The 13,862-nt window shown below is 37.8% G+C and overlaps 4 protein-coding genes across 6 annotated transcripts in view; 1 reads left to right on the top strand and 3 right to left on the bottom strand.

The window, feature by feature from the left end:
- Positions 1–2,588, bottom strand: part of LOC104811792 (mitochondrial outer membrane protein porin 4-like) — a 3,561-nt gene extending 973 nt beyond the window's left edge. Inside the window, exons 1-7 of one of the 3 annotated variants that reach the window (XM_010538612.2) lie at positions 2,402–2,588; positions 1,579–1,659; positions 1,427–1,494; positions 811–921; positions 642–728; positions 284–492; positions 3–184 (exon numbers count right to left, since the gene is read on the bottom strand). In XM_010538612.2, the coding sequence (XP_010536914.1) occupies positions 3–184; positions 284–492; positions 642–728; positions 811–921; positions 1,427–1,494; positions 1,579–1,627 (706 nt within the window). In that variant the 5' untranslated portion in view covers positions 1,628–1,659; positions 2,402–2,588. Of the gene's footprint in view, positions 1–2; positions 185–283; positions 493–641; positions 729–810; positions 922–1,426; positions 1,495–1,578; positions 1,660–2,146; positions 2,354–2,401 lie in introns of those variants that run through there. The other 2 variants (XM_010538611.1, XM_010538613.1) reach the window with 2 other exon arrangements.
- Positions 2,589–3,063: 475 nt separating this feature from the next.
- On the bottom strand, positions 3,064–4,701 carry LOC104811794 (hydroxyproline O-galactosyltransferase GALT3). The gene is made up of 2 exons (XM_010538614.2): positions 4,008–4,701; positions 3,064–3,672 (listed from the first exon to the last, which is right to left on the bottom strand). Exons 1-2 carry the CDS (start codon positions 4,453–4,455, stop codon positions 3,143–3,145), a joined length of 978 nt encoding a protein of 325 aa, XP_010536916.1. The 5' UTR covers positions 4,456–4,701; the 3' UTR covers positions 3,064–3,142.
- Positions 4,702–5,496: 795 nt separating this feature from the next.
- Positions 5,497–6,245, bottom strand: LOC104811795. Its single transcript, XM_010538615.1, has one exon. It carries the CDS (start codon positions 6,182–6,184, stop codon positions 5,780–5,782), a length of 405 nt encoding a protein of 134 aa, XP_010536917.1. The 5' UTR covers positions 6,185–6,245; the 3' UTR covers positions 5,497–5,779.
- A 4,137-nt stretch (positions 6,246–10,382) lies between these two features.
- On the top strand, positions 10,383–11,399 carry LOC104811796 (zinc finger protein 2). Its single transcript, XM_010538616.2, has one exon. It carries the CDS (start codon positions 10,738–10,740, stop codon positions 11,128–11,130), a length of 393 nt encoding a protein of 130 aa, XP_010536918.1. The 5' UTR covers positions 10,383–10,737; the 3' UTR covers positions 11,131–11,399.
- The last annotated feature ends 2,463 nt before the right edge of the window (positions 11,400–13,862 follow it).

A 13,862-nucleotide genomic window follows, 5' to 3' on the forward strand; every position in this document is an offset into this window, starting at 1 on the left:
TCCTGCTTTCCCGTTGTCGGAGAATCGGGTCTTAAGGACGGTGAAAGGATCCATTGCGTGAGAGCTTCCGACGGTGAAGTTGTTGTTATACGAGGAGAAACGATGCGTCAGTTCAGCACCTATTGCCGTCGTTGGGTTCACTGTGTGGACGTAAGAAGCTTTCAGCGTCTCTCCTTTGTCCGCCCTACAATCATCCACGAGCCAAAAGCCGAAACCCGATTGATGAAATGAACGTGCATGTGAGATTCGTCCAATATATTCATGAATAATTACTACTACTTACAGTATGAGTGCTGCAGAGAAGTCTAGCTTGTTCAAGGCGATCCCTGCGTTGTACTTGGTTAGTGAGGCAGAAGCTGAGTCAAAACCCACTTCACCTCCGAGGCAAAGATCTTGACTTCCAATAGTTGCTGAAAGATCTAGCAGTGGAGTCGGGTTCAGGCCAATTCTAGAACTGATCGTGGCATGTGGATGAACATATTGCACATCCAGCTGAAGTGTGAACAAACAAACGTCACCAGACTTGTCATAAAAAGGCCAAACACCAATCAACCGATTTGACTAGCATTTAATCCTGAGATGCATAGGCAAACCACCATCTCTACAGCCGATATCAAGTAATCAACTAATGATGCACTGACCTCGCCAGACTTGTGATCAGGTATTCTAAAGCTGATAGATGCTTTGGCAGTAGGCAAGAGATTGTTGACAGTAACTTTTGTTGACACCTGCACAATGAATTTCAACAACATGGTTCAATACAGGCAAGGTAGACAAGGTTTGAAGCATACTTCAATCATGCTTTCTTACATTAGAGTAAGTGTCGATTTTCATATCAACAACAGTATTTTGACCTTTGTACACAGTGCTTAAGTCACCAAAGAAGAATTCATCCTTCTTTAACCCTGTAGCCACAAGTTCCTGGCAAGAAAATTCTATTAGACGGATAAAGCACAACCGGAGGAATTAGGATCATAACGTTCAGGCATATATAAGTTAATGCCTTAATGGTAAAAAAAAAATAATTCAAATAACTTTTCCTAGCGGTTGAAACCAAAGGCAAATATACATAACATGATCCATAAATATAGAAAACTAAATTAACGTAACATTCTCACCATCTTATGACACATTGATAATTTGATACCCATGCATAAAAACCATGTATGTATGGTAAAATCATATATGCCAGCTCTCAAAGCTAAAGTTCAAACGAAGTATTGTGGCGGTTATGCCACCCCAAAGCATGTAATCCAGGAGACCAGAGTTCCCCCATTTCGAGTAGAAATTACTGTTAATCTCATCTCATTTAAGGTGCTTTTGCAACGGTTCACGACTTTGGGTAGCTGAGAATTCTGTAATCTGGGATGTGAGTTCTGTTTCGTAGAAGATTAACACAAACCCCAGAGGCAAGATTGAAACATACCATTCCTGTGGCACTCAGCATTGTCAGAGTAAACTTCTGGTCGAAAATGTAATCCTTGTTCAAGAGATCTGTAGGTTTTTGGACAGTCAATAGAGGTACAGAAAAAATCACCAATATACGGTTACAAAAGAGTTTTCAAGACACAAAGTTACCTTTGGCTTTCTTGCCAATATCTGCAAATGGAGCCGGACTGCCTCCCATCTTCAGAACAGCCAAAGGAACACAGCGGCAGTCTGCCAAGATATCAATGGAGAACCATAAGTCCTCCGGACAGGAACCAGAAATATCAAAGGTTATAGTAGAATGCCTATAATCCCAGTATTTCCCAATATTTCAGAAAATGACTGAATCAAGAGCCGAACCCACTTGAGATCCAATCTCATAACAAATCACTGCTCGACTTCAAGCAGAGATGGCTGCGGTGATCAAACTGATTCTGGCATACTATAGAAATGCGACTCCAATTGAAAAAAGAAAACGAACGTCTATACATTTTACACAAAATCTTTACCATTCGAATCATAAAACAAATCAGTTTCTACCATGTTTTCAATCCAATTTCAACTAGAATGTTCTTGAATCCCGTATCTGCACAAGAACGGATGTAATCGCTTCCAATATAACACGACAGATTGCAAAAGCCATCAGTTAAATCGATCTGCATCAGCTACAAATCTTCGACAAGGTAGAAAACCTCCAGCTCTAAGAGATTAAAAGTACCTCACTAACACAATTCAGCAACAAACGGAATACCGCAAGGATCATACCGGTCGATAGCAAATCCACAAACCCTCAATACTCGTATCGTGTAATCACTCGAGAAAACAACGATAACATACTGATATAATCAAAGTCTTCGAGTAAGTCTCTGCAGATCAATCACCCTAACTCGTTTGGCTTAACGCACATAGTCTATACGGGGATCACACTTGCAAAACAAGAAAAAGAACGAAAGAGAGGGAAAAGATCCCTTACGAAACTGAAAGATCGAGGAAGAAAACCAGAGCAAAGACAGCCAAAACCCGCTGACGATCACCGGAAAAAGCTCCAAGAGCTCTGCCGCCTCGAAGACTGAATCAGGCGACGGCGGCGAGTGAAAGAAAGAGACAGCAGCACTGCAGTAGCAGTAATGGCCTCGAGAAATGAAAGAGGAGACTCGGAATGGGTCCAAAAAGGCCAGAGAGCAATGATAATGTCACTGGGCGTTGAGTTTTATCAGATAACACACCAGAAAAAGCTTTTTTTTTTAATTGGACTGTGATATAATATGGGTCACAGGCCTTGAGGTATGGAGTTCGTGAGGCCCATTAACGCGAGAAGCGCTTGTTCCAGCTGTCTGTGCCCGTTTGGGGAAATATACGACTGCATATTATATAGTTACATTGTATTCAATATACAATACTGCACGGGCTCAAAACTATAATTTATAATATTAGAAATTTTCACGATAAAAAGGAAATTAGAATATTGTGTATGTGTAGGGCGCTTTCATTGGATCTTCTATTTATGGGCCACGATGCATAATAAAATAAAATTAAAAAACCCGCATGTATTATACCTCGTTTTGTTCAGTCCTTAGATACATCAGACATGTTCATCCCTCCCAGAAAATGAATTGAGATTTATAGAGCATTATGGATCAGAAAATAAATAAAAATAGAAAACAATGAGGTATGTATTATAACTAATTAATGGGCAAATCAATGATTGCCATATTCAAGGTATATGATAGAGTTTGGAGGGCTTGAGATTGCTGGTGACATTGAAGAAGTTCAATGTCCGTATCCACTTCTCTTGGTTCTTCAGCAAATGAACGGCGATAGTGTCCGGCCACAGCTCGTGGGTGCACCTCGTAGGCGGCTCGGGGAAATTGTACATCGACCACTTGGCATTGAAGCGGTTTTTGCCACGTCGACCCTCTCTGATCCAATCTCCGAAAACCTTGTCCTCGGGTCCTTCGATATGTTTTTTGGGTATGTCCGAATCTCTCAGCCATTCCACGATGTCCCACGATACGAGATATCCCATTCCGGACATGTAGTGGACGAACGGGTCCATGCTCGGACATGGAATCACATAGCCGTAATAGAGATCGTCTCGTGGCAGTCGCCTCAGCGATTCGACAAGGCTTTCGAGCCGAATGTACGTGTCGTCGTCCGCTTTCATTACGTAATGGTACGGTGGATTCGGGCCGTCGGTGTCGTTGAAGAGATCCGGTAGGCTCGAGAAGTAAGTGTATGTCTTTCCTGCACATGTTCCAACGATTATTTCGAGGGTTCTGAATTTAAAAAAGAAAAATGCAAGACCCATTTCATTACAAGCAGAGGAAAAGCAAACTCTAGCCCAATGTGAGATCTGGCAATCTATTGACATTGTCGCAAGGAGTTTGACTGAGATTGACTTTGTTGTGTCATAAACTGTCCCGCTCCTTATTTCTTCCGGTTCATAGTAGCGACCATGACGATAATAATGTGATAGAACTCGTGATGATAAGAAACGCGCACCATGAAGGAGGTTCAATTCTGATTATTTGGCACTGATCAATATAATCATTTAAAAAATAATAAAAATTCGGCGTTACCTTTGTTCATGTTTTCAGGGCAGTTGAGAATGACGATGTCGTCGTAACGCATGATCTCCAGAGCAACGAGCACCTTCTGATCCTCTTTCGTCAGGTTGCAGAACACGAACTTCACGTCGATTTTGGCGCCATCCGGTGGAGTCTGAGTCCCGTAGACCAGCCGGAGGAAGTGTCGCCGCTGGTATTGGTCGGGCAGTGTCAAGATCCCGATCAGGATCCGAATCTCTTCCGCCGCGGAAGAAGAAGAGGAATTAACATTCTCCGACAAGAGAATATCCGAAGAAGAAGAAGAGCTGTTCTGGACGGGGATATTGGCGAGAGCGCATCGTCCGAATCTGAGGAAGCTGTCGAATCTGATCTCATTGATGAAAGCCAAGACGCAGAGCGCAACGATGAAGAAGAAAGACGGGATGATGAATTTCTGACCGTCCGATCTTGGCGATTTCATCTTATGAATTCTTCCCTCGCCTATATTCTCTCTCCCTCTGAGACTACAGAAGAAGATGGGATTTAATAAAAATGACAAATTTCTTTGGAGAAACGCAAAAAAGTTTTGATTTTTATGAGGAATCGTGGGTTTTTCCTTCTGACTTTATGGGAGCTCAAGGAACGTGAGCTGTGCTAAGGAAGCAAGCAGAGGGCTTTCAGTATTTCACGCCTCGTATCAAGTGGGTCAAAACAGGGATACGGACCGGTAGAAAAGCATTGGATCTGAGTTTATTGAATTGTTATTAATTATTAGCAATGGGTATGGAAAAAACAGAGATAGTGGATCGAAGCCTAAAGTTTGACTAAACTGTACTCTCTCTCTCTCTCTTTTTTTCTTCCTAATTTTAAAATAAAAATTTGAAAGATGGGTAAGTGGGGGAATGTAAAGTGGCAACGGGGAGAGTTGCATAATAGAATTGGGCAAGAACGTGGTCGGCTTCGAATTCCGGGAATAGATCTCGTGGCCCGCAACATTCTCATCCTTGTACTTTGTTTTGTTTAATCAGACCGTTGACCTCTTCCTAATAAACCCAGTTGGCTGTTTGGCTTTAGTACCTTCTTTTTCGGAACTTTGATTAATTTCTCACTTTAAAATTAATGAGAACAAACGATGGAAATCACCAGTGTTCAATGGCAAGTTATAGAGCAAGCAACATAGGAACCTAAGTGCTAGTTCCTTGAGGTATCTATCACTTCAGATATTGTTGGGCTAAGAAGGGAGGGATAGAAGCCTATTACTGCTGATTCTTAAGGCCCAATATTCAAAGCTTAATCATGAACCTATCATAGCAAGGTGACTAATTTTCTCATGTGATATTTTCCGTCATCGAATAAAAAAGTCACCACAAATTATATTCACTAATCAGTGAATTTTACATTATTCATGTATGTATGTATGTATGTATATATTAGCCAGAGTAAAACAGGCTCTATTAATTTAGATATCATCTCAATGATTTTCGCAGTTGTAAATCCATACAGAAAGTGACATTAAAATATATAACAAAGCAAACGACATATATCATTATTCATTACAGTGGATTTTAATGATAATCCGATCTGTAACAAAAGATTTGTGCCCCACAAAAGAAACAAATGATTGACGACGGCCAACCTCTCATAACATTAAAAAAACAAAGGTTAAGAGGTGACATCTCCGACGACCCAAACAAAAAAACCCGATCGTTACAAAAACAATAAAAAAAAAAAACATTATGAAACAATTAATTTAATTGAAGAATCTTAGAAACACCCCCAGAAAAAAGAAGAAGAAGAAAATATCGCTAAGGCGATCTGTAATCGAAGCTAGAATTATTATGGCGGTAATATTTAAGCTCCAAAGAGATTTGTCTCTCTATCTTAAGCTGCCTGTAAAAATTCGCTATGAACATCTCAGCCTTCTTGTCTATGTCCTCGTCCGACGACGGATAGCTCGCTGTTCTGTACAAGGCTCCTCTCTGCGTGGATGAACCGGTCGAGTCATCGCGAACCGGTTCGTATTCATCGGTCGTATAAGCCGCCATTAAACCGGGTCTGTCGTTGAAACTAAACCGACGAGACGAAGAAGACGAACCGATCATGGGTACCAGATTCCACAGACTGTTCAAATTGAACCTTAACACGAATCTCACCTTCTTCACTGCCCTTCTCAGCCGGTTTAGTATCGAACCGTCTTTGCTCTTCGCCATATATCTCTGTTATTTTCTAAAACTGTATGGACTTTTTTTTTGGTGGGTTTTGTAAAACCGCGGCTCTTATATAGGCAGGCAAAGATAATTATGTCGGTTCAATATATATATATATATATATGCGTATTACGAAAGCTTGTCAAAGAAAACCGCATGGTATATCATTTTTAGTTTGAAATAAACAGTTGTTATGGGTAGTTTCCTTACAAGAAGGAAGTTCTGGGAACGTTCACGTGGTAACGGAGACGTATCAAGGTGGGATACCGAGTGAAATTAAAATGAAACGTTAAGACTTGTAATTTTCTAAACGGAAATTGGCGTGCATGCGACTGCGGGACATTCGACGGCACATTAATATTCGGTTCCTCTTAAGTTATATCTTCCGGTCTATATGTAAGTACGTATGTGATATTTGTTTTATGGTATTTAATGGGTAATATAATATACAAATATGGAGGATGTAATTGGATCAGAGATATATAAAATGCAGACTTGGTCAACCTACACCCGCGTGTTTTTTTTTCTCGCGTTTGCTTGTAAGTTGTAACTTGTCTCAAGCCAGCTCGGTGTTTGTTGTTCTCTCTTTGCAGCGTATTTCTTTCTATTTTTCCCCTTTTTTTCAAATAAGAAAAAAAAAATCAAATGTTAATATTTTGGAATATTCGATATGGATATATTTTTTTTAACAAAAAGTTGAAAGAAAATCATGTCTATAAATCGTTTTTCAGCTTTTACATGTTTGATTGAATAACTGTTGTATCTGCCTACGTTTGTTTTTCCCTCTCCAAAATAAAAAATAAAATAATTTATTGCGAAAAGAAAACAGATTTGTGTAAAAATAATGAGTTGATAGACTTTGACACTTTTTTTTTTTTTAATTTTTAATTTCGGCGGCTTCATTTAGATATTAGAAAATGACTTGGCATCCCTCCGTCGTTGGAAATTTTTATTATCGGCAAATTCTGTCACGTGCTAATTCGACAAACCGGAAAAGTTTAGGCCTTCGTATGGGTTTCTGTTGGGCCGAACCAAAAGCCCATTTCTTATATGAAAGCCTGTCTGTATGAGTTGATGTTTGTCTATGCCCGGAAAACGTGGATGGCGAAGCACAAAATGATTGTCCATCCAAGTTCGAATTTCATATATATTGGGTTAACCATTATTTAAAAAATATTTTATTTGGTAAAGGTTAATGATATAGAAATACATAGAATGGGTTACATGACAGAGACATGGTTATATTTTTTTTTTTTTGATAATCCGCCATGGTTATAAGTTAAATGACAAAGTGGGACGAAGCATCAGCTGCATCGGCTTCCAACCAACAACTTGGATTGGTCAACTGGTTTCACCCTTTTGTCTGCCACCTTTACTTGTTAATTTTAATTTCATAACCAAATGTTTGATGAATATGCGAAATATATATTTTTCTTCAGTTTGTGTCTGCGAGTGCCTAATGCATAGGAATATAGACCCTGCGTTTTATGCTCGACACCTGTATATATGTCCAACCACATACATTGAATTATATAGAAATTGGTACCTTAAGAGTCAAATGTAGAGGGAAGAGTGGACTTTCTAATGTGTGAGTTTGGATAAGTCCAAAAAACACACATTGGAACATTGGAGTTAGAGGAAAACATCGTTGGAAAAAGGACACACAAACAACAAAAATGGTGAACTGAGCAACCATTATGCACAGTCTCTTCTATTCCCAAAGAATGCTGTTGTTTCTTCGTCTATCCACTGAACATTGCACAGCGACATGCACCACCCAAAACATCAAAATAGAAATACGCATTTCTTTAGTAGTCGGTCCATTAATTCGAAAAACAAATTTCCTCTTTTCTATGAAATTTCTTTTCTAACAAAACACTACGATGTTTCCTTATTTTTAGTTTCGGATGTTTACATTTAATTATATCACATATTCACAAGATCTTTTGCTCAGTTTAAATAAATATATGTGATGCGAGAATAAATCCTTTCGCTGCAATTAAATCTTAAAAATTTCTACTGATGGCATCGTAGATTTTTGTTTTACTTGCAAATTTTCCTCCGTTATAATACGGGGCCGGAATCATCGTATCATCAAATATTCAACTATACTATAAGCTGAACGGATTAGAAGCCGACAAAGCAAAGACATGCCCACTGCCATTCCCTTGTAAGTTTCTTCATCGGATGCAACAATTAATCGTGGACCAAATATATGTTACCATGGCTTAATTTGACTGATATTAATAAACCCAATTAATTATGTACGTGAGGGAATTAATGTTTTAATGTGATTGGAATCTCTAGAATTTGTTTTTTAAAAAAGGGATTAGGGGGTCTAATTACAGTTGTTAACACCAACAGAACATATCATGAGAAACAAATCGTGTTGTGTCTGTGATCAAGAGACAAATGAAATGCTCAGCGCAAACTTAGCCGACTGTTGAGATTATGATCCCACAATCATGGTCTAATCTTTTTCTAATCATTCCTTTTTTTTTTATTTGTAAATCAGATCTCGACCCTCCCCCTTTTTTGTTCCTTTTGCCACTGCCTCTCTTTTCTTTTTTTTTTTTTTTTACTATGGGATTATATATCAACCTTCATTCGTTTATCCATGTTCCAAAATAAAAATTCAATTACTAATCGAAAACTTTTTTTTATATATATTCTCGGTCGACATACTTCATCCTTTGACCCAACTTTATTAATCATCGTTGTATAAGAAACGTCCGATGAGTTCTCGTCTCTCGATAATCCACTGGCTTTCTTTTTTTTTTTTCTTTTTTTGTAGCTGTAGATGATCCACTGGCTTTAGGTATACTTGTATATCTGTGATTCAATCTATAGTTTAACCGCGAATAGTTGACAGCGCGAACGTTTTTACAATGTTTTAACAATTTTTATTTACATCTTGTAAATACATTATATATGTTCATATATGTATATATGTGTATATGTTCTGGTTAGCAAGCCATACCATCCATATGGACAATCTATTTCCAAAACACTTCCATCCATTCCATTTTGCATTCTGCTTCTAATATGCTTCATGTGTATACAGTATACGTATGTTTCATATATATATATATATATATATATTTATGTCGTCCCATCCTCGGACAACCGATTTGGGGTTTGACAAATCACAGTCCAAGGTTAATTTATTATGGTCCCCTTATCTTCCACGTTCCAATCACAAGTCTCCAGTAACATTTCAAATTTCATATCTTTCCCCAATTTATAATTTTATATTCGCAGCAGTCACCATTTACTGTATCCTATATTTTTTTAAACCTAACAATATCGGTCTCTCTTATAAAACCGGGTGAGATCAATAAATTATTTGCAATAAATGGAACTTTTTTTTATAGGCGATTTTTTAAAAAAAAATAAATACATGAGCAATTTCATCGTGAATAGTCGTTTGAGATAAATAATTGACGAATCATCTTCACTTGTGAGCAAGTACCCTAAAGCAAGATTGGACGGAGAATGAGGACATTACGAAGAGAAAGCGAGACAAACACGAGTTTAGTACAAAACGCAGCACGCTCCTTAATGACAAAAGTCTTTAACAAGACACTAATTGATATGGGCGCCATTGAAAGGCGAATCGGTCCAATATGCAATTAATGAATTACGCGATATCCATCTGAACCCCCAAAAAACGTGATCAATCTAAAGTGGGTTCACTGTGGGGAGTCCACATCTTATCCTGTACGAACCGTTGTGGGCCGTCGGATGGAGATCGTACGGCTGTGATTAGTTTGGGGTTAACATCAGCTTACATGTTTAAGCGGAGTCAACAAGAGTTATCAAGCTTAGTGTTCATTGCCAATACTGGAAATGTGATAAGAGGCCTCCGATCTCATCTCATACACTTAACAACGACCTTCAATATTTATTTAATTGAACCTAACATTTGTTTTGATTGAACCCCTTTTCACTTTGCTTTTTGACAATTAAACCATTTCTATCTCTTTTTTTTTCTTTTCATTTTGTTAAATTTATCAACATTTATTTTAAATTTATCGATCGACATGCACTGTCTGCGTAGAAACCGATATTACACTATGTTTGTATATAATATTTTAGGTTTACAGCTACCACATGGGACAACATTCTCGCGTTAGATACTGTACATATGTTTGTGAATGTCATTCGAGTTCCGTCGAGAAATTTAAAACTCAAGGAGGAACTAATCCTAGATGGACCGACAAGGGGTTCAAATGGTGCCATTAATGGAGGCGACAGCACTCGGATTCCCCACTGATTCGTTCAGCTTCATGTCTCTTTCTCTCTCTCCATGTCCGATATAATCATACTGTAGACTCGGAGTTGCATAACAATTGAGCAAACCTATGCACACAGGCACCTACATATAATGCCCTCTTCCTCAGACCCTCCATGCCCACTTCACTTCTCATCTCCCTCCCTCTCTCTCTCTCTCTCTCTCTCTCTAGCTAAACACATTATCACATTCTAAGTTGCACCAACGGTGCTTTCCTCTTTCTCCCACCCCACAATCTCTCTATCTCTCTCTCACCAGGGCTATGGACTTTCAACCAAACACGTCACTACATCTTAGCCTACCCAACTACAAGAACCAGCTAAACCTAGAACTCGTTCTCGAACCTTCTTCTTCTTCTCCGACATCTGCTTCGGAGCAGAGAGTGTTCTCGTGCAACTACTGCCACAGAAAGTTCTACAGCTCTCAGGCACTAGGTGGCCACCAAAACGCTCACAAGCTCGAGAGAACGCTCGCCAAAAAGAGCCGAGAGCTCATGAGATCCTCCTCCGGTGGTTCTTCCGCCGACTCCTTCTCCTTCTCCGGCCGCTTCCAGCTGTACGGCCCCGGCCATGCTTCCAGGGACGTTGCTCGTCGAGTGCCTGATGTCCATCAGGACCAGGACTTGGGCCATCTTGACTTGTCCCTCAGGCTTTGATTTTACTCTCTCGTCTCCGAGCCCTTGGTAATGTTCAATTATTGCCTTGTTTTGCTCTTACTGCTCACCGGAGAGTCGTTGATTAGGGCAGGAAAGACGGTCGAATTTTATCGAATGAAGTATATCTTACTATCTCTGTCAATTATTCTGTATCTTGGGTTCTGTAAAACCCTTAGGATCGGCCGTACGTAAGATATTTCTATCAAATGGGAACGAATTTTCCTAGGAAACATATCAGATTACCATCTAAGAAAGTTTGTTGAGTTTCATGTAACGTGTCTGGCTTCCAAATTAATGATTCCAAAAGATAACCCATTGAGATATGTTTATTTTAAACGTAAAAAATGGTACATAGAATTTAGAATATCGAATTTACTGAATTAAAGACATTTGAGTTTATGAAATTAAGAAAATTGAATGAAGTTTAGTTTTTATTTGTAAATGTTTTTTTAATTCAACACAAAATTTATGTTTCAAGCTTTCCTGATCACTCTTGATGATTGGTATTGCTTTGGAAAACCCAACGCGATTATGTGGATGTTGCTGAAATTAAGGGGGTGTGTGGTTTTTGGATTTGATTAAAGATGCAATTAAATTATAAAAAAATACCGACGGTATATGAAATATATAATTATATATAGTGGATGAATGTCGCTCATACACATTAATGATCATATTTCCGTGTGCCCCGACAAGCAGACAGGTTCTGGGGAACTATATGTATGTAAGAAATTTCTATATAATATTATGACAGAGCTATCGGCATATATAAAAGAACCCGTCAGTTCGATATTATTCAGGCATATGCGTATACTATGTGTATCTCCCTGTGTATGTGATGTGTATCCCACTTCTGAATCTGTATAAGCAACGTATTAATTCATCACGTCATCTTATTGAATCATATGTCGTTGCAATGATATTTTTCGTGGCAGCTACCGAATGTATTTTGTATATTTAGCAAGCTCTAATTATTTAGTAATTGTTGGAGACAATAATGGAAAGTAAATTCAGAGAATAAAAAAAAAAAATCGACGAATGCAACGACTAAACACAAAACTGTAGGGAATTAACATTAAATTACTTAGTATTAAAACAAAATAGTACTCTCGAGATACAAAGAGAAAAAATGTTCCTTTTTATTTGTTTTGGATCAAATGTGTAATTTTTTTTATATATTTCATTTAATTAAAATTTCTATTAATTAATTGAAAGTAATTTTCATTCATTAATAAATGAATTTTCAATAACTATTTTGACGGAACCCAAAATCGTATGTGATTCATATTTAATTAGGACGAGTAAAATTATTATATGAATTAATGGTTTCGTTTCATCCAGCACGTATCTTGAAATCTAGATCATTAATAATTAACTTCTAATTAGATTCCCACGTACATACATAATGCTGCCACACTTTGAAATCAATAATTCCATGTCCGATTCGAGCAAGTCACGAAGATCACTTCCTCGAGATAATGTTTCCCTACTTCAATACCCTAAAGGAAATAAAGAAGAAGACGAAATAAATAAGCTAACGTAATTAATATTACATATGATGAGACATTTGATTCCACGTTAATATATAGGATTAGACTCGTCAACTATTTGATGTTGATGCCCTCTATACGACCCACCACATACCATTCGCATCATTTTTGAATTACATAATCGATTCACGTCTATGTCAATGCAAACAAATTTGAATTTCATAACGATGACGTGGAATTCGGTAGCAATATTATTATTAAATGATGTATATATATCAGTTATTATTTTGAGGAGGGTAATAAAGTTTTAGACGTAATAAACTGACGGAAGTGGGGTCGGGAGGTGCCGCGCCAATGGAAGTCTTTATTAGAAACCAACCATGATGTTTTCAGCTCCATTAGCAACATTATTGTCGTAGGATTAATCGAAGTCATCTCTAGTCGGCTACTTTAATTATTATTATTATTATTTTTTCAAACATTGTCTTAATCAATTGGGAGTTTGATCAGACTCTTGGGCATGGGCTGATGGATCACCCATGAGAATGCAACTCATATATATATATGTGTGTGTGTGTCGGCATGGACCAAAAAGATCATCATTTTTTTCTTTTATGTCTTTTTTTTTTTGTAAAGAAATTTCTTTGTCATTTTATGCGAACAAAAATAGGCATTTGCGTGTGTGTGATATTTTAATAGTAAAAAAAATGTTGCATTCGGATAGTGGTAAAATTGCTCCACGAGTGGGTTTATATATATATATATATATATGGAATTACATTTTGCCTAATGTTCTTTGAAAGACTTGAAACCAGGACGAAGACTTCCATCTCAATCAACAAACTGATACATGAAAACCACTATACGATCAAAGGAGATGCGGTTAATTGGTAATTACCAAAACCGCCAATTGTAAACTGGGCTTAATGGGCTTGTTCATTAAAAAACATGAATATGGGCTTGTTAAAAGTCCTGTATTAGTCAAGCCCAAACTATAATTGGGCTTGGTAAGATATTGAAGATTCTTGGTCTATCACAAAACAGCTTTCATTCCCATGAAGTTATAATAAAATGGTTATTTGTACCCTCATTCTTATCCAGGTGAACCAGACACACAAATGTCCAAGAAATACCAAAAAAAAAAGGAGGAAATAATAGAAGAAAAAGGAGTAAAAAATCAAATCACGAATTACAAGAAAAAGTAAATAAAAACAGACAAAAAGAGAGGGGGGGGGGGGGGGT

Source organism: Tarenaya hassleriana, unplaced genomic scaffold, assembly GCF_000463585.1.
Source record: "Tarenaya hassleriana unplaced genomic scaffold, ASM46358v1 Cleome2, whole genome shotgun sequence".
NCBI lineage: Eukaryota > Viridiplantae > Streptophyta > Magnoliopsida > Brassicales > Cleomaceae > Tarenaya > Tarenaya hassleriana.

Coding starts and splice junctions, on each gene's coding strand:
- LOC104811794 (XM_010538614.2), bottom strand. CDS start 4,455: ATGAAATCGCCAAGATCGGACGGTCAGAAATTCATCATCCCGTCTTTC. Junction 3,673..4,007: donor CCCTGAAAACATGAACAAAG/GTAACGCCGAAT, acceptor GAACATGTGCAG/GAAAGACATACACTTACTTC.
- LOC104811795 (XM_010538615.1), bottom strand. CDS start 6,184: ATGGCGAAGAGCAAAGACGGTTCGATACTAAACCGGCTGAGAAGGGCA.
- LOC104811796 (XM_010538616.2), top strand. CDS start 10,738: ATGGACTTTCAACCAAACACGTCACTACATCTTAGCCTACCCAACTAC.